Below are 19,366 nucleotides of genomic sequence, written 5' to 3' on the forward strand. Positions count from 1 at the left end.
TTATGGCCAGTTGCTTTATATTTATTACATAATGCACCTTTAAATATGACTAGACTATGAATTTTGATGTGTAGGAAACGGGCCACTTCCTGCTCTCTAAAGTCAACTCTTACCACTTCACCTCTGATAGTAGTCTTGTTTAAACACACGTGCAGTTACCCATTACCTGGATGGTCTCAGTGTTCGGTTTATTCCTAAAACATAGATGTCGTCAAGCTTTTACAATCTATAACATGTTAATCGTCTCCCTGTGTTGCAGAAATACCAAGAGTCCCTGGTTGAGTCAGCGCCCTGATGGACAAACTGATACTTTCGGGACTTTCGACAAAGCGTGGTTTACCTGACAATCACTACCCTGAAACCAGAGAAGTCATCATTTATTCAGAGCCGATGACACACACACTCGGGGGTGAGTGTGCATGTGCGGAGAGGAAACAGGCCGAGGATCACTTCACTTCACAGTTTGTTCAAACTAGTCCTTCTTTCAACCATCATAAACGCCCTGCACTCTCACTTCCTCTTTCGACAGCTCGGTGAAACATTACTTTTGATACGCTTCGAATCCGGTCGCAGCTGCTTAGTGAAAAGGCGTCACTTCTGTACTGATCTGGATATATTTTTTTATTATTTCATTAGCAGAAAAATAAAGCAGCAAAAATAATAATGAAAAGAGCAGTATCTATGGACAATCAACAGAAGGCTGATGTGTGGAGGACCATCAGTGTACAGGCAGGTGATGATGGGCAAAAGATAGAGAAGAAGGGAGCAGTCATTGAAGCACCTATACAGGAGGATGGTGGGGGTTAGGACATTTGTAAACACTTGCTGGAGTCCAAAAGTCAGTCACAGAAAATGAAAACGTGCACAGCCAGCTCGTTGGTCTCCCTTCCCCACCCTAACCAACCTCACAAAGTGCAAACTCAGCGTTTGACAATACCTTCTGTTGTAGTCACTGTCTTGCTTGTGGGGGCATTTGTAAACCCATCCTAAGGCAGCTGAAACTACAAATACTCCAGAGTAACGGAAACTCTGAGAGGACAAAAAAAAAATAAATCATAAAATTAATAAGACTAGTGGTAACAGGTTCAGACCCTGAAACAACAAAAATATATATCCATATCACAGTGTGTGTGTGTGTGTGAGAGAGAATATCCAGCGTCCACATAGTGTCTTTGAATCAAACCACAGTAGACAGAATGGATGTGATCACTGCACAGAAAATTAGAACCAACATCGTCTCCTCATTCATCCCAGTACAATCAATAATGAAAGAATTCCCACAAGGTCCGAAAATTTCGTTAATACACATTCTTACACGTTGCAGAGGCAGTATTTGCCACCAGAGTGATATGCTGATGCTATTGGCGATGGTTTCTGGACTTATTCCCATCCTTTGGATATGTAGCTGGGTCATGAGAATACTGAACGAGAGCTTAGCAGGGGCGAAACTAAACATGTGTGTGTGTGTGTCCCAGTGTCCCCTCAACAAAATTATACACAAACAAAAAGGAAAGAAAAGAATTTGCAGTAAGAGCTCAAAATTAGGCTTATTGTATATTTAAAAGAGTACTGATTATACAGAATGTGAACCAAAGCAAAACTAAAAGAAACTAATAAGGAAAACCAGGAGTAAAACAATTGCTTAAATGAAATCTGGGATTATAGAGAAGTCATAATGATCAAAAAGAAAAAGAAAAATATAATTACTCTCTTTGATATACACTCAGCAGAGAGGTTGTGGTATTAATTGCTTCAGATTGTTTTTTTTTTTTTAAACTCTTGATTTCATTCTCAGCTACTTTTTTTTGCCTCCAAGTGTCCAGGCTGGTGAGAGGGACAAACATTAAGATTTGTAGTTTGAGGTGAGCCAGGTGAGGCCCTCGTATAGTCCATCCCCTGATGTCGCACACGAGGGTTGAACGTACCAATTCCTATCTCTGATCCGGGTCAGGCCCAGCTTCTCCTGGATCTCGTGGGGTTTCATGGCATCTGGGAGGTCTTGTTTGTTGGCAAAGATCAGGATGATGGCATCCCTCATCTCTCGGTCGTTGATGATCCGGTGGAGCTCCTGCCTCGCCTCGTCGATCCTGTCCCTGTCGGCGCAGTCCACCACGAAAATCAGGCCCTGGGTGCCCGTGTAGTAATGTCTCCAAAGAGGTCTGATCTTGTCCTGTCCCCCCACGTCCCACACGTTGAACTTCACATTCTTATAGGTGACGGTCTCCACGTTGAAACCAACCGTGGGGATAGTGGTGACTGACTGTCCCAGCTTCAGCTTGTACAGAATGGTGGTTTTACCAGCAGCATCAAGTCCAAGCATCAATATTCTCATCTCCTTGTTGCCAAAGATCTTTGACAGTAGTTTCCCCATCTTGTTTTCTGTGCATAAATACTTTTCTTCGACAATTAGAAAAAAACTCTCTGATAACAACAACAAAAAGTTGTCTTTCAACACAACTGTTCGAGGTTACAGTTTAGGTGTGTGCTTAGGCGCCAAACATGTGATGGCGTGAAGTGTCAATGTTCAAAAGGCGCTGGCTTTTCAAGTTTGTTCAGTGAATCAACAGAGAGGTACAGTTGACCTGGACTGTGCTGGTCTGACCTGAGGTGGTGCCTGTCAGTGGGAGCAGTATGTGTGGAGCCCTTGCAGAGTTGGGTGGGGATTTATTTTCATGATCCTCCAATGTAAGGCGACAAAAAAAAATAAAAAATCACATCCCTTGTTTTCAAGCAGCTGTCAAGCACACATTTCCTTCACCCGCCGCATTTCAAGTCTTATTTCTCCTCCAGTATCGAGCTGCTGTAGCTTTATACAAACAGGCCCAGTCCGAGCCCGGGGTTCCCACTTCCTCCTTGGCAGCCGGCGCTCCACACTTGCCTTCAGTCAGTTCCCAGTCGAGGACCACTACGGCACGGTGATTATTTTCTCATGAAAACACATCGAATCCGAGCTGCCGGTCCGTTAATGCGCCGGGACATCCACAGGAAGAGCGCTCAAAAGGGTCATTGATTCATCCGACTTTCTTCTTCTCTTCCCCCCTGTGATACAAGAGCGGTCCCAGAGAAGGGAGGGGTGTTAATACAGACAACAACTTTGGATCCGGAGAAAAAAAATCATCGCTGTGCGGACGGAAAAGAAAAGAAACGGAATAAAAAAACAAAGAGTGCGGATTGACTACCTGCTTTTGCGGCGATCTCCCCCCAGTCCCCGGGCCGTTTCTCCCCGCTCTTGCCGCTCTCTGTCTCTCTTCCTCTCTCCCTCTCTGCGGCCGTTCAGTCGAGCTGTGGCGGTGCTGTGTTACCGGAAAAGGTGCGGACCCAGATCAGCCGCCACTTCCTCTACACTACTCACACACGCTGGTGGTGCGTTCAAGGGCTCGTTATGAGCTCCGACAATTGACCACATTTATATATCCTACTCTTTGGCCTGGAATGTTTTGTTTTAAAGGTGCATTATGTAATTAATCTAAAGCAATTGACCATAAAATCCTCCCAATATGTCACAGAGACTCAGGAACAATGTTCATATAACAAACTGAACTCACCAACGAAAACAGTACAGCCAAAACATTTGCATTAAAAAAATTATTTTGCAGACTGCAAATCATGTTTATGTTTTGAAATAGAAATGTTTTTGGCATGTCGCGCCACCTACCGCCGTCTACCAATCATTGCAGTGAGTAGAGTCTCAGCTGCCGAGCAACCACTGGTTGCCAGTTACGTCAGAAAACGAAACCTAAAAGACCTCGGTATTTTGCATTTGAATGTAGTAACCGTTTTTGGCCACATTCTTACATATGGCACCTTTAATAAAAAAATTTATCGAACCTCCAATTCACTCTTTACAAGTGAGACTGAGCCAAGACTTGTCAGCTGAGCCTTCCAAATAGTCTTCCATTAAAGGTGCAGTCTGTAATATTAAGGGGTTAGCTGCACAAATTGAATATGCTACCCAGTAGGGTTATTAATGTAAGCAAGGGCCTTGTTTTACAGAGGCCACCATCTTGCATGTTTCTACAGCAATCTGAAAGGGACAAACCAGCAAATGCATACGTTTTGCATATTACTACACAAGAACGACATCCCCCCTCATATGTGAAGACCTAGGACTTTGGAAATGGTGAGCGAGAGCGAGTCATCTTTCAACTCGAAGGTTGTGGGTTCGATTCCAAGCTCCGCTAGTATACATCCTTAGGCAAGACAAGTGAAAATTAAAGTGGCTCCTGACTGTGCCGGCAGCATGTGAGTGGGTATCAAAGATGGGTGATATAAAAAGCGCTGTATGAAAGTGAGAGTGAATGGGTTTGAATGTGGTGAATGTCAAAAGTGTAGTGTACAGCAACTTTGAGTGGTCATCAAGACTAGAAAAGCGCTATATAAATACAAACCAATAATAGAGGAGTTCTCCATTCATTCAAATCTGCTGTTTCACCATTAGATGTCATTCAGGTTGTTAACGTGCATGTTGAAAGTCCAATTTTAGTTGGACTAAGACAATAATTCTGCAATCGAGGTATTCTTAGTCAGACTAATATACCTGGATAGTGCGATTCATAGTCCGATTACTCCTGCAGGCACAGAACATACAGGACCACAGCATGATCCATCATCATTTGTTTTTCTGTGATGTAAATGTTAACAGGAGACTGACACGTGTAACCCCGGGAACATACCATTTTTGCCATACTACAATAAAGTGCACTTTACATTGATGCACTTTAAATCTTTTCTGTTACAGACAATGTCACTAAAGTTATTCTTTGTTGCAAGTTGATCTATATTTGGGTTACTTATAACAATTGTATAGACTGTTTATAGCTGCAGGGAGAGAGTGTGTGTGGGAGGTGTTCTTCATCCTTAGGGGGGCAAAACAGAAAATAATTGAGAACCACTGCTTTAAGGGGAGGAGATGCTATTGTTCAACTGTGGAGTTTCTTTCTCTGCGTAAAATTAAAGATTACATTTAAATAAAGGAGAAAACTTTTGTCATATTGATAAATGCTGGTCTTGACTCAATCTCACTCCTCAAAGCTCTTGGTCGTGACTTGGTCTTGGTATTTTTGTGCTGATAATTACAAAACTACAGTGAAATCCACCCTTCTTATAACGTGGGACAGCGCATGGCAAACAAATGCACTTCTGACTGAAATCTTAAGAATTCCGACTGCACCTAAAGGCATCATACGCCATTTCGCATGCGCGCTGGTGTTTCAGGTCGGCCCCATTATCTGCTGTTGACGCCATTTGAGCTTTCTGTGTGTATTAGTCACTTCTAGGTTTACATGTGGTTCGGGAAATACACGCTGCTCTGTACATTTGAAACACATGTGAAGGTTTGGCCAAGTTAGTGACTTCATGGGGGGGTTTACTGTCGACCTTTACGCCATGGTCGGAACATTCATTCAAAACGGTTCCTGAATGATCAGTCAGTGACGTGGAGGTGGACAGTGAGTGGGACGGGTGCTAATGTTGTAATAACGGAAGCACACACCTACTTATTTAAACGGGCTAATGCTAGGCTTGAAAGTTACACGTTGAGAAAATTGACCCAAGCTAACGCATTTGTACGCCCCTGTGTAAAAAATATTTTTTTTATATACGTTAAATAAATGTATCAGATGTAATGATTTGTAGGTGAACTGCTTTATCCCCTATAAACACCTTTCAAAGTCTCCAATGATTGTTAAAAATCAATGTTACTTTAATGTTATACTCATATTTTATGTCCATTCATTATTTCTATTTCGTGACCTTTCAAGTTGTTCTAAGAACTTTATTATCACACCCACACGCGCGCGCACATACACCGAGGTTGGCGCGCGGCGCTGTGAGCATGCGCACATTTCCCCTCCGCGCTTCCTCGAAGTTGATAAGAATGGTGGCTGCAACGCGGCTGGCTGTTGAAGGGTAGACAAAGTGACTTCGAAAGCTCCCCGCAACTCTGCAAGATCGACCAAAACGTTTCATGGAAGACACCGGTAAGATTCAAAGAAGGATTATTACTCATAAAATGAGTTTAGCGTGGGCAGAAATATTGCTATTCCGACAATTGCTATCTCACTAGCTACCGTTAGCTGGCTAACTAACGTGGACAAGCCGATGGTGCCGTCTATTTACTGGAGACGACGGGAAATACCTGTAACAGCTGTGGCTGAACTACGATTGTTTATACACTTATGGTTGACGTATCTTGAGTAATACAACCACACATGGTCCTACATTGGTAGTTTACTTAGGTTATGTCCGTAACTCGTATGTTTATTGCCCGCTAGTGGCAAATTAAGCCCAACATGGTCGCGCTTCGCCAGATGGCAGGAAATAGATCGGAGTTGAGGCCTAACTTGTTTGAACTTTGACCATGCAAACAAGTTAACAAGTGAAAGAAAATGCAATAAGGCCTCAAGCTATCATTTATCGAATTTAATGCTACATAAATGTTTGTTTGGTCCCTTGGCGCTTTTTTAAGGAGATAGCCGTAATGTTGATCTCGTGCGTGTATTATTTTTAGTTGCTAAATTGTGATTAAAGCTAAACCTGGCATCCGGTTAATGGTGGAACAAGGAAGTGTCCTGTTGCACCACCTGATGCTTCTACGGGCGACATGTTTTTGTTTTAAAGCGGGTAAATGTTAAGTTTGTAAAGGAGCTCAATCATTTTAATATTCATCACACATGAATTTAGATCACGAAATTCAAGTTACACAACGGTCAAATGTAGTTGCTTTTTAGAAATTCAGAAATAAAAAAACGTGTTGCTAGCTCTAAATGTTTTGGTAATTTTTTTCCACATTGTCTTTGATGGTGGTGATGAATATCCAGTTTTGATATAACATGGTGTGGCAAATATCGGCTTGTTGTAAATGCCTAACAACTCATAAATTTACATTTTAACTGTCTGTAGTAACATGTAATGTTCTTTTAATGTTTATTAGACCTTTAGTAACAAACTATCCTACTTTTCTACAGGCCTACACCCCCCAGACAAAACAATCACTGGAATGCTGGACAGTGAGTCCCCTGCCATGGAGAGCAATGGGGATGCTTTTCTTCCTGAACTGCCTGTTCTAGACCAAGCTGGTGGTGACTGGTCCATGAGCCATGTTGCTCCAGAACCACTCACAACCATCTTGCCTGAGGAATCTGACTCGTCTCAGGATGCTGTAGAGCCTCCGCCGCCACCAGCTCTGGAAATTAGTTCTGTGGAGAAGGCTGTGGAGCAGTTTCAACTTGCCAGTGCTCAGCTTTTCCAAGAGGATCAGCCACCACAACCCACAGAAGAAGCAGCACAGCCATTAGAACACAACGCAGAGGCTGCAGACTCAGAGCAACCGAGTCAGGAGATGAGTGTAGAGCCCGATGTTGCTGTACAAGATGGCAGTCAAGGTAATATATATGTAGTTGGTGTTCACTTCGTTAAAAGCTACAAACATAGACTTTGTTCAGTTCTTTCAGGCAGTAATCCTACAAATCACCAGATGAACTCCAAATTATGTTACGGATATGTACACGCACGCATACATGTGATGCAGTAATCAATATAAATCAGCAGCCACTCTCATTTTTTGTCATGTAATCAAATTCTAGGAAAATGCTTTTACACCCATACTCAATGTGACTTACTGATGGCTTATTGACTACTCTAGATATGACTGAGGCACCGCAAGCTACAGAGGATGGCATGGAGCTGGAAGAACAATCCAAAGAGACAACAGAAGAATCAACTGTTCCTCCAGAGCCAGAGCTGCCCAGTGAGTTTGACAAACTCTTTAAAGGTTGTGAGGAGAGCCCAGAGGACTTCAATGGTTGGGTCTACCTGTTGCAGTATGTTGAGCAAGAGGTAAGACAAATCAATTATTACAGAAAGTGGAATTCAAATCTTTCGAAAATGTAACTGATGAGACTTTCCAGGTGCTATTCTACCGCTGATTTTGTTTTGATTTATTATGCCATATTGATCCATTTGTTGTTCTCTTCTTGTTGTAGAATGCCCTTACAGCTGTAAGAAAAGCATTTGATGTATTCCTGCTTCGCTATCCATACTGCTATGGCTATTGGAAGAAGTATGCTGATATAGAGAAAAAGCACGTCAATGTACAGGTTGCAGAAGAGGTACACATACATTTCTTATTGAGACACAAATCCTGTTGACGTTTTTTTTTTTGCCTTCAATGAATGTTGACTGAAGGAATAGATGTTAAGTGATGCTGATTTTGTCCCAGTCATTGACATGCTCATGTGTTCTATCTCTACCCTAGGTGTACAGAAGAGGTTTGCAGGCAATCCCTCTCAGTGTGGACCTGTGGCTGCACTACCTGACATTCATTAAGGAGAATTCTGATCCTGATGACACGAACACTGAGGGACACATTCGATCGTGAGTAAAAGATATATTCTGACTGTCTGGAGCTCAAATCTATTAGGGCCTAGTTTTGTGCTAGTCCCAAAACACAAACATGTTGTTAAGTTTAATACTAATAAGAAAACAAATTGTTATTGACACTCTATTCTTTCTTTTTTATTAGGGCATATGAACAGTCGGTGCTTGCAGCAGGCACAGATTTTCGCTCAGACCGTCTGTGGGAGTCATTCATCAACTGGGAGACAGAGCAGCAGAAGTTGGCAAACGTCACCGCCATCTATGATCGAGTCTTAGCAATCCCAACCCAGCTATACTCCCAGCACTTTCAGAGGTAAGGGGAAAACATGTGGATATGACTTTTAATGCAGTCAAAGGTTACACATTAAATGTAATAGTGCACCATTTGACATTCCTTTTTGAACTCTGCAGATTCAAAGATCATGTACAGAACAACAATCCCAAACACTTTCTGTCAGAAGATGAGTTTGTTCGACTGAGACTCGAGCTCTCTAAAGCCAGCCTTTTGTCAATGGTCAGCAATGAAGATGAGACACCTGCTGTCCTGGAGGAGCTACCACCGGGAATAGAGGATCTTACAGATCCTGCTAAGGTAGAAATCCAACTTTCAGTCCGACGGGGGTGATATATTTAACAAATTGATTGCTGACAGGGTTTAGCAGGAGCGTACCACTTCTCCATTATGTAATGGGTAAAAAAAGTTGATCAGGTTTGAAGGGGTGTTTTTATGTCAGCAGCCAAGCCAATGAATACCAGGGGGGATTCAAGTTGGCATCCAGTCAGGGATTCGTCTTAAAACTAAAAGGATCATCTGAGGCCCCTTGACCCCAGCACCTGCACCCAGAGGCTGATATGCAGGGTGCATACATTCTCTTCCCCTCTTCATGGTGATGTAAATCCTTGGCTGAAGGACTAGTAGTTTTTACATCTAGTGGAGAATATTGAACTCACATTGGGTGTTAAAGGGATTTTTTTTGTGTGTTTTATATAGAGAGTGACGGAGATCGAGAACATGCGCCACAAAGTGATCGAGGCTCGGCAGGAAGTATTCAACCACAACGAACACGAAGTCAGCAAGCGCTGGGCCTTTGAGGAAGGGGTAAGAGGCAAACTTTTCTTCCGCCACAGAGCAATTTGTTGGGAATGGGTTTTGGTTTTTACACTTGGACATTTATTCCTGTCTGTTTAGATTAAAAGACCATACTTCCACGTCAAAGCCTTGGAGAAGACCCAGCTAAGCAACTGGAAGGAGTACCTGGACTTTGAGGTTGAAAATGGAACTCCGGAGCGTGTGGTTGTTCTTTTTGAGCGCTGCCTGATTGCCTGTGCTCTCTACGAAGAGTTCTGGACCAAGGTAATGTCCCCATTGGCCTCCCAATCACTCCTGCTTCTTCCCTGCACTTCCCCCCATCAACGATGATAATCACAACGACACAGTAAATCGTCCTGCACTCTCTTTGCGTGTAACGTTGATATGTGACTGTATCTGTTGTATTAGGGGATGGCCAGCTTGCCACACAAGATTTGACTGCAGCATTTGCCAACTACTACGTTGCATCTTCTTCGTCTCCCACTACCTTACAGAAACTTATCTAATTGGTTCCATGAAGGTGCTGATGGGTTTACACAGAAAATTTCTAAAAACGATCTTGTCAATGAAGAAATTCTGTGCGCCTGTCAACTGGAAATGTAGGTTTAAAATGTGTCGTCTATTTTGCCTCTTTCTCCTCTGTTCTTTCTCTCTCCTCTCTCTCTGCCTCCTTCCACCTTTCGCTTTCTCTTTCACTCTAAAGTATGCAAAATATCTAGAGAGCTACAGCACTGAATGTGTGAGACATGTCTACAAGAAGGCGTGCACCATCCATTTGCCCAAAAAACCAGCCATTCACCTGCTTTGGGCAGCCTTTGAGGAGCAGCAAGGTGGGTGACGCCTTCATTACTATAGACCAACAGGCTAATTAAACACCAGTGATAATGACACTTGGTCCAAAACAATACCTGATACGTTAGTTGAGGGCAGCCATGTTCAGAGTATTCTGTTTGTCTTTGCCTAGGTAATGCAGAGGAAGCTCGAGAAATCCTGAAGTCCCTGGAGGTAACAGTCCCAGGTCTAGCTATGGTGCGCCTTCGGAGGGTCAGTCTGGAGCGTCGCCATGGTAACGTGGAGGAAGCAGAGGTGCTGTTACGGGAGGCTATGGAGTCGGCGAAGAATGCCACAGAGACAACGTTCTATGCCGTGAAGCTGGCAAGGCATCTGATGAAGGTGCAGAAAAGTGTGAGCAAAGCAAGAACGGTGCTGCTGGATGCTATCGAAAAAGACCAGGTAAGGAATTGGTTCACCAACTTCACTCAAGAGTTGTTGACTTTTAGAGGCGTTTGGGACTGCTAACAAAAAAAACATGTTGTTTAAATGTAATTTATTCCCATCTTGTATGCATTTATTGACACACACACAGTCCAGTCCAACAATTGGTCATTTTTCATCCCAAAGGATGTTGAGTAGGTCATGGTTTCAGCTTGTGCCTTTGCTTGTATGTTTGTTGAGATTTTGTGATAAATGCTGATAATTAAATGACTTCACAGGCGAGTCCAAAACTGTATCTGAACCTGCTTGAGCTGGAGTTTGGTGGGGATGTGACGCAGAATGAGGCAGAGATCTTGGCTTGCTTCAACCGAGCACTGAACAGCCAGATGCCCCTTGAATCCCGCCTCATCTTTGCGCAACGCAAAGTCGAGTTCCTTGAAGACTTTGGCAGTGACATCAATGTGTGAGTGTTGTTGTATTCAGAGTACAGTGTGTATATGTGTATGAACATGCATTTAAATATTTTTTAATCAATTAATTGTTAATTTTATTTATTCATTACTTTTAGGCTTGTGGCTGCATATGATGAACAGCAGAAACTTCTGAAAGAAAGCGAACCCACAAAGAGGAAAGCTGAGAATGGTTATGACAGGTGGGTAATGGGAAAGGGCTTGGGTCACATCAACAACACATTTTTGTTCATAGTAAACTATTTAAGAAGGGGAATTTACTAATGTCAATGTATATGTGCTTGTGTGCAGTTCTCAGGAACCTGATGCTAAGAGACAGCGTGCGGATGGAGAAGAAGCTTCAGATCCTTCAGGTGCTACAAGTGCAACGACAGACTCACAGGCAAACAACTCTGCATACAACTACAACTGGTACCAGGTAAGTTTCACACCTGTTTAGCTGGCAACATTGAATTAGTTTTCACTGATCTCACATACAGTTACATTATTTATTGTGTGCGTTATTTGAGGATATAAACAGTGGACAAAACTATATCACTGATTTAGGTGATGTCAGAATTGAGCATATTATCAGTCGCCTTGAACTAACCCTAACCCTTCTCTTCTCTTAGCAACCATATGCCAGCTGGGGACAGAACTCCTGGGGGCAGTACAACCAATATGCCCAGTATAACCAGTACTACCCTCCTCCTCCTACATGATTGATAGAATCCTGACATGAAGATGGAGACTTGGAGGAAATCATCCTTTCTCACCTGCCTACATTTCTGAACAGAGCTTCTTTACAGGGTGTCATAGATACTTCAATACAGCCACAGAAAACAAGCTGATTTGTTCCTTCTTTCTGGTGTAGAGTGTGTTCAGCAGTTAAATTACGACATGTAGCCATTGTTTGGAGTACAATAGCATTGGCCATTTATGGCAGGCCTGTTGAACTGTCGTGTTTAAAAAAAGTTGCTTATTCATCATCTCCAGCAGCAGTTTTTTTGGAGGGGGGTGGTAGTGTTCCTAATGCATGTTATGTTTGAAGGCAGTTATTTTTTCTCCTGTGATCAAAGCTTGTTTTTTTGGATTGGATGGCTTGGTTTGGTCTCTCTCTTTGTGTTACTGATTTGAACTTGTAAAGGAGGTGTTAATTAATGTACCTCAAAGTCATGTTTCTCCTTCCTAGCTGAAAGATTTTTAATATTTCATTGTTTCCATAAAAAGAAATGAAAAATTCCTTGTTTTTGTTTTTTATTTTGACTTGATTTCATAATAAAGATTGATATCCTTGACTGTCTCGTAATGATTATGACCCCTTTGCTTAAATAAATCCTAAAGATGAGCCTGAGAGTTGAGATAAGTCTTCATTTCAGTCCTGCAATCAAATGCCTTGCCCATAGCTTCATGTGCAATCATGCAAAAATGCATTTTGTGGTGTGAGGTATTTAACATTTCCTGATGGCAAATATTAACCACTGAGTCGTGAAAGATCAGATCCTCTTCCTGTTTAAACTATTGTCTGATGGAATATACATAAAAAGCATGATTGGTAATTCCAACAGTCTAGTTTACTTTTTAGTATAAATTTTTATAATGTTTCGCAACATACTACCCTGTACCATCACAGTATAATCGACCTAATATTATAACGTAAAAAAAATTAACGTTCTTCACCCTTCAGAGTCCAGTGGGTGTGGCCACAGAGGCGGAACTACGTAAACCCGCACTTGCGCAGTGTCGACCGTTGAAAAGTCCTTTTTATGCCTAGTGTTGAACGACTAGCATCAACCGAGGTAAGGCCCGCGCAATTATAGAGAAAAATAATCGCTATGTACAACTTCAACCGGTTTTTGTGGACGAATATAGCATGTGTGACATTATTTATCATCTAACATTCAGTTTCTAAAGGGTTACGTGACATTTGACGTGTTTTTACGTGACTTTCTGAAACGTGTGGCCCATGTGGCTAGCCAAGCTAGCATAGCATTAGCTACCAACCATGAGAAGCAAGTGTGTTTGCGTCTTCCTGTTTTAATCTGTTTTAAAACAATTGGTAATCTTAACGGTCTGCGGGCAATTTATGTCAGGGTATTGAATTGTTGCTTGTGTATGGGAGTCGAGTTAATAATTAAATTTCAATTGTTTTAAATGACATTATAAACGGATACATATACGCTTAAAAGTCGCAATTATCGCATGACTTCGATCAGCTTCTGTCAGGATTACAAGAGCCAACAGGAGGCAGTCGTATTACCTTAAAACGTGCAGTTCTAGAGAATGTGCTCGTCCGTTTATTGTCACAGACCGATTACCATGTTGTTACTATTTGATCAGGACTGAAGTTGAATTTGTCGTGTTTTTCCCCCATAGCATCAATATGCAGCTCTTTGTGCGTGCTCAGAACACTCACACCCTTGAGGTGACTGGACAGGAAACTGTTGGACAGATCAAGGTAAAATGCTGAGAAGTTGTTGAAGTAATTGTTGGACTTAACACATGGACATCGTTATTTGAATATATATATCGTTGGTGTCTCTCAGGCCCATGTCCAGGGTCTGGAGGGTCTTCTGGTCGAGGACCAGGTGCTGTTGTTTGCTGGATGCCCACTTGAGGATGACACCTCTCTGGCTTCCTGCGGAGTCTTGGAGCACTGCACTCTGGAGGTAGCTGGCAGGCTGCTGGGAGGTGAGTGTACAGCTCGCATACCTTGTATACACACACTGCATATTTATACACTTGGTGTTTTTTTAAATAGCTTATTTAGACTGGTGATGCATCATAAGCTAGTGCTTTTTGCTTTTTCCACAACCACTCTAACTTTGTTCTTGTCCAAATTAAAAACAAGTGTGATAATGGCACTTGTTTGTGTACAATTACACTGATATCTACAGAAGAAGCTAGTTGTCTATAGAAAATACAAATGAAAATCATAACTATATTTCAGCCTAATACCCATACACAGGGCTTTTAAACAGTGCCACACTTTTTCTTATCCATTTCCTCCTTCCAACAGGTAAGGTCCACGGCTCCCTGGCCCGTGCTGGAAAAGTGAGGGGACAGACTCCCAAGGTAAGATTCTGTTCTTGTGCTTTTCAGAGTATAATAATATTATACTCTGAAAAGCAAAATTCTAAAGTACAAGATATGGCATACAATATTGTATGCCATATCTTGTACTTTAGAGTTTTGTTGATTACATAATAGAACATGACAGGAGTAGTGAAATGACACTTGGCTGTTAAATTGTTCAGGTTGACAAGCAGGAGAAAAAGAAAAAGAAGACTGGCCGTGCCAAGCGTCGCATCCAGTACAACAGGCGCTTCGTGAATGTTGTTCCCACATTCGGAAAGAAGAAGGGACCCAACGCCAACTCCTAAATGCTTCAATGCCCCAAAGGATGATAGGATGAAGTATGATAACTGTCCATCAGTTTTTATTGAGTAGAATGTTATCCTGTACATAATAAAACTTGACTTGGACAGAAATGAGTGTTGTGATAGTTCCTGCACTGAAAGTCACTCTTCTCAAACCAGTAATTTAGTTTAAGTAATTTATATTGTAACACTTGGATTACCCGGTACACGGTAGAATAGCACCTGGAAAGTCTCTTGTGCAAAAGAGAAACTTGGCTGCATAAAGAGCAGATTATGAACTCCCCATGACTTTCACTCATTGTCATAAAGATTGTTGCTTGAATGTGGGGATTGATCCAGGTTGCACTGGAGATGGAGAAGTACAGGAGCGATGCACAGAAAAAACAGGGTGTTGCGAGGTCTTAAAGAGTATTGCAAAGTCTTGATGGTGATTACATGAGGTATTAAATTTTGTCCATAGTTTGACTGCAGAAAGTATGCATGGATGTATTTTCCTCCCCACGTTTGCTAAAAATGACGCGCAGGAATGCTCGCCCTGCAAGATCAGCCGTGTGCATAACACGTGATATTACAATGCGTATGCTCTATAGATTTAATTGCAAACTAAATCTGTTTTGTAAGTTAAATATGAGTTGCTAATTACAGCTTGAAGTGGTGATAAGGTCTTAAAATATTTTGAGATGGTCTTAAAAAGGTATTGAAATAATTCAGGAATGCTGAATTAATTCAGGATTCCTGCATATACCCTGAAAAAAAAGGCCCGTCTGTCTGCACCAGATGGGAGCCATGCATCCTCGTCGTCTGTCATGTTCGATGAGATCCTCCTAAATATTTTCATAGATTGTTAATTGATTTATTCTTTGAAGCATGAATATTAAACTATAGAATTGCAATGTCTTGATTTTAGTGAGACACACAGTCCCAGTCATAAAGACAAAATTAGTCTTACCTGATTTTCAGTTTCGGCCAACAATTTATTTCGGTGCATCCCTACTTGTTACAAGTACTATAAATCTTAAGTTTCCAAATGTTTTTTTGTAGAGGTATTGTGAACATGGATAGGGTTAAAATGATGACAAAAAAAACGATCATTCTGCAATATGAACAGGTTTATTTATCAATTGCATAATAGAACAAAAACATGGTCTCAGGATATGTACATTAATAAGCCATTCACTTTTGACCATTAACAAAAATTGTAACTGGTTTTGTTATTCTTAATCCAGTCTTGTACATATGATTAATCAAAGTGCAAAGGAAGTGAGCACAGTCATTCAGGTATGTTGTCCGTCCTAGAAATAAGAAGCATGCTGGGAAAAATGTGTTTAATCCACAGAAACGAGCTCCACCTCAAAAATCAGCTTTGCGTGTGGTGGAACCCTGGTAGAGCTGGAGTTAAGGTGAATATGTCATTCGATGGAAAGTGAATTGCATGAAAATAAAATGAACATAATTAAGTTTTGGCAGAACAAGAAACCCCCTAAAAAGAACATAGTGCTGCAAATACTTGCACGCCACGCACAAAGATGACGCAACCAAAGAAAAGGATACTTGCCGTCAGGGAGACCCTTCTTCCCATAGGCCCAATCTGATTCAATCTCCAATCGGGCATGTTCACCCTTGCTCATTGTCAGAATGCCTTCATCCCACTGCAAATAAAGGATTACTGGTGAAGAAATGCAGTGGATGGAGACCCAACAAAACTGATAACAGTTGTAGTGATACACATGGCAAAAAACAGGATGGACTTACACCTCTGATGACTCTTCCCAAGCCAATCTTGAAGCTCAGTGGTTTAGTCTGCTTCTTCTTTCTGGCTGCTGCATTAACACAAGTGCAGATATGGTTAAAACCAGTTGTGGTTTATACTAGAGGTCATCTGATGGCCAATGTCATGTCCATGACAGATACACACACAGACAGGACTGATTTTTGACCAGTCTTTTCCCTCCATCTGATGAAAAAATAGCTAAAACAAATTATTCAGAAAACTGCTTATATTACTGTAGCCCCGTTAACCATGTATTGAATTACACTTTTTTCTTCATCTCAATTTGCATTTTGCGTCTGCACTGCAGTACACTGATATATTTTAAATCTAAACTTAAATACATGAAATGGGTATCATTACTAAACTTTGCAAAGTGTAATTGGCCAATTACTTAAAACTCCCCAACACTATTTATGAAAAATCAGCCCAATTATTCAACTGATCAGTATTTCTGCCTCCTGTTTATACTCCTTATTTGGGTGGAGCAACACTTTCAGGTGCATATGTATGCTGTACCTGCGGGAATATTGGTGTCAAACACGGTTCCATCCTCCAAGGTACCGGTGTACCAGCAGCTCACAGTTTCACCTTTCTTTGGGAAGTTGGTCTTGTCACCTTTCTTCAGCACTGACTTGGTGTACTTGGGCGGACCCTAAAAATAAAGCAATGCAGGAGCAGTTCATTACCGTCTTTATGTGTGCAGAGCAACGATAAAGATGAGAACAATATCTAACATTCTCAACACGTACCTCATCAACAACCTCTACTTTGGCTTCTTTGGGCTTGTCTTCGATTTTCACTTGTTTAACCTGCTCAGTGACTTCCTCCACAGGTTCAGTGCCTTTAAATCTCTGCAAACACAAACACACTCATTCACTGTTTGGATAAGGTTGTTGTCCATGTACATCCCACCCCAGTAATAATGGGTCACTGTCACTTACTTTGCTCTCAAAGAGTTGATCATAGGCAACGATCAGTTGTTCTTTCTTTGCTGTTTTGGCGACATTTTTTATGTTTCCCAGCAGCTTGTGTTCATTGAGGAACTGCGTGAGAAAACGCAGTCAGACAGAGAACGATCACAAATGACATCACCATGCTTCCTTTACCGCTCAAGTAAGTAGTTTTGCTTCTAGCTAAAACAAACCAAGCCATGTCACACAGTAAATGCAGCCACTATTGCTTCATGGCGAAAGTAATTAACTGCCAACCGTGGCCTCTATCATTCAAGTGCAACTCTATCATTTCGTATAACCGGCTTGTGTTTTGTTCTGCATAGCTAGCTTAGCTGCTAACCCACAGCAGCGTTCCTATTGTGAGCTAACGCATGCAACGCAGCATGCTGCAATTTCAAATGCGCTTCCACACTTAAACACACAATCAAAGGCAAATCCCGACGAGACGCAAGCGACAAACATACCGAGTGAGCAGCATTGTCCTGAATGAATTTTATGATGTCCTTTTTGGGCAAATCATCACTTTTTAGCTGCTCATTGCTCCATTCCCGTGTTGGTTCAGCCGCCATTTTGAAAGGCGAACTGCTCAACATTGACCCCAGTGGCGTATATAGTATACTACATTTTGAATATTTATTACTGTAAACTTGACTTCCGTGTCTTATACATTTAACATTTAGCTGTGTAGAGACCCATTTACATTTATAAGATTAATTGCATTAAAATAGTAAGAAATGTGTGTCACTAATTGGCAAAATAAGGGAGATGAGGCAAATGTAGCATTACTCTATAACAGGGGTCTCAAACTGGCGGGCCCGGGGGCCACATTCGGCCCCCCTATCGATTACATGCGGCCCCCCACTTCATATCATGTTATAATGAAAACATGGCTTACGACCTCACCTTCTACACAGTGTGTAGCTGAGGCACAGCTGCCAGCGAGGTGATAGAATATAATGTTTTATAATAATATCAGTAGTAATAATAATAAGACAAAAATGTTGCATCATAAAAAGTATTATTAAGTATACGTGTGATATCATGATGCAATATTGTCAACAGTAGTTTTTTTTACCCACTTTTTGTTCTCTAGGCCGGCCCCCTCTTGGCCACAATAGATACGCATTGGCCCCCAGGTCATTTGAGTTTGAGACCCCTGCTCTATTATGTCTTCATGACTGATTTTTAGCAAAATGCAATGCAATCTAGAAGCTCAGGTTCAAAGTTGACAGCAACATAAATAATACAGTACTTACATTGTTTATTGACAGGTAAGGCAATTTTAAAGCAAAAAGATGCAATTTTCTCTGGAGTCTAGTAACACACACTCACTATTTAGAAAATGTAGGTCAATTTCAGGCAACTTTATCTAATGTTGATGTAATTTCAAAGCAAACGCTGTTTTTTTTTTTTTTTACTGGTACTGTTAAGTAATTCAGACGCCATGTTTACACAAATGCCAGTCAATTCCCTTTTTCATTAGAATAAATTGTTAGTTATTGCAGATCTTTGATACTTATATTCTTTACTGACTGTGTTTTTAATGATTTATTCTTTGTTGTGTTTTAACTTGTGAAGCACTTTGTTCTGTGACCTGCTGTATAAGTAATTCTATTTCTAGTTTTTCCTTTCCATCCCTTGAGTTGGGCTACTATGTCGGTGTGATGGTTCACTTGATGGAAAAAGTTCTCCTCAGTACTGTATTTGAGCAATGCTGAGGATGGTCTGGACTTCTTGTATCTTGATGTAACCAGGTATTTTATTGGCTTAATTTTCCATACCTTTCTTGTCCAGACTGAGAGGACCTATTACCCCTGGTATTGTTGTGGCCCTTATGCCCCACATTTCTATTTCTAGATATCTCTATTAGACGATATCCCTTTTCTCTTTGTTCACTAAATTGGGGCTGACGTATCCCAAAGTAGAATAGCCTCTTGTTTTACGGTTGACAGCCTGTGTCTTTGACTTGGATGTTGCTGCTACTTTTGTGCATTTGTATATATTCTATTTTGGCCAATTCTGAGCAGCCAGCAGCCTCATAGTCTATTGTCTCTATAATGGCACAGCAAAAATAGTGTTATTTAATTTTAATTTTGATAGTATTCAAAATGATAAGGCAGAGAGAATACACT

The 19,366-nt window shown here is 41.3% G+C and overlaps 4 protein-coding genes across 4 annotated transcripts; 2 read left to right on the forward strand and 2 right to left on the reverse strand.

Moving 5' to 3' along the window:
* Positions 1–1,599: 1,599 nt before the first annotated feature.
* arf6a (ADP-ribosylation factor 6a) lies at positions 1,600–3,265 on the reverse strand. Its single transcript, XM_083899215.1, has 2 exons — positions 3,180–3,265; positions 1,600–3,039 (listed from the first exon to the last, which is right to left on the reverse strand). Exon 2 carries the CDS (start codon positions 2,369–2,371, stop codon positions 1,844–1,846), a length of 528 nt encoding a protein of 175 aa, XP_083755341.1. The 5' UTR covers positions 2,372–3,039; positions 3,180–3,265; the 3' UTR covers positions 1,600–1,843.
* Positions 3,266–5,852: 2,587 nt separating this feature from the next.
* On the forward strand, positions 5,853–12,426 carry prpf39 (PRP39 pre-mRNA processing factor 39 homolog (yeast)). The gene is made up of 15 exons (XM_083898946.1): positions 5,853–5,978; positions 6,966–7,382; positions 7,643–7,836; positions 7,983–8,108; positions 8,255–8,373; positions 8,522–8,689; positions 8,788–8,968; positions 9,368–9,475; positions 9,566–9,730; positions 10,170–10,296; positions 10,431–10,699; positions 10,960–11,144; positions 11,250–11,333; positions 11,443–11,569; positions 11,763–12,426. The coding sequence occupies exons 1-15, from the start codon at positions 5,966–5,968 to the stop codon at positions 11,850–11,852; spliced, it is 2,373 nt and encodes a 790-aa protein (XP_083755072.1). The 5' UTR covers positions 5,853–5,965; the 3' UTR covers positions 11,853–12,426.
* Positions 12,427–12,874: 448 nt separating this feature from the next.
* On the forward strand, positions 12,875–14,621 carry faua (FAU ubiquitin like and ribosomal protein S30 fusion a). Its single transcript, XM_083898856.1, has 5 exons — positions 12,875–12,929; positions 13,507–13,588; positions 13,677–13,821; positions 14,150–14,205; positions 14,388–14,621. The coding sequence occupies exons 2-5, from the start codon at positions 13,514–13,516 to the stop codon at positions 14,511–14,513; spliced, it is 402 nt and encodes a 133-aa protein (XP_083754982.1). The 5' UTR covers positions 12,875–12,929; positions 13,507–13,513; the 3' UTR covers positions 14,514–14,621.
* A 986-nt stretch (positions 14,622–15,607) lies between these two features.
* On the reverse strand, positions 15,608–17,820 carry fkbp3 (FKBP prolyl isomerase 3). The gene is made up of 7 exons (XM_083898318.1): positions 17,699–17,820; positions 17,223–17,324; positions 17,031–17,132; positions 16,798–16,933; positions 16,263–16,330; positions 16,062–16,159; positions 15,608–15,890 (listed from the first exon to the last, which is right to left on the reverse strand). The coding sequence occupies exons 1-7, from the start codon at positions 17,801–17,803 to the stop codon at positions 15,836–15,838; spliced, it is 666 nt and encodes a 221-aa protein (XP_083754444.1). The 5' UTR covers positions 17,804–17,820; the 3' UTR covers positions 15,608–15,835.
* Positions 17,821–19,366: the final 1,546 nt, after the last annotated feature.

Source organism: Microchirus variegatus, assembly GCF_963457635.1.
Source record: "Microchirus variegatus genome assembly, chromosome: 12".
NCBI lineage: Eukaryota > Metazoa > Chordata > Actinopteri > Pleuronectiformes > Soleidae > Microchirus > Microchirus variegatus.

Bases quoted from the DNA above. Each gene is read 5' to 3' on its own strand.
- arf6a (XM_083899215.1), bottom strand. From the start codon at position 2,371: ATGGGGAAACTACTGTCAAAGATCTTTGGCAACAAGGAGATGAGAATA.
- prpf39 (XM_083898946.1), top strand. The intron at 7,837-7,982 runs GTAAGACAAATC...TTCTTGTTGTAG, and splicing joins TGCAGTATGTTGAGCAAGAG to AATGCCCTTACAGCTGTAAG. The intron at 10,297-10,430 runs GTGGGTGACGCC...GTCTTTGCCTAG, and splicing joins AGCCTTTGAGGAGCAGCAAG to GTAATGCAGAGGAAGCTCGA.
- faua (XM_083898856.1), top strand. From the start codon at position 13,514: ATGCAGCTCTTTGTGCGTGCTCAGAACACTCACACCCTTGAGGTGACT. The intron at 13,589-13,676 runs GTAAAATGCTGA...GGTGTCTCTCAG, and splicing joins AAACTGTTGGACAGATCAAG to GCCCATGTCCAGGGTCTGGA. The intron at 14,206-14,387 runs GTAAGATTCTGT...TAAATTGTTCAG, and splicing joins TGAGGGGACAGACTCCCAAG to GTTGACAAGCAGGAGAAAAA.
- fkbp3 (XM_083898318.1), bottom strand. From the start codon at position 17,803: ATGGCGGCTGAACCAACACGGGAATGGAGCAATGAGCAGCTAAAAAGT. The intron at 16,160-16,262 runs GTAAGTCCATCC...CTTTATTTGCAG, and splicing joins TGGGAAGAGTCATCAGAGGT to TGGGATGAAGGCATTCTGAC. The intron at 15,891-16,061 runs GTATCCTTTTCT...CAGCTCTACCAG, and splicing joins AAGGGTCTCCCTGACGGCAA to GGTTCCACCACACGCAAAGC.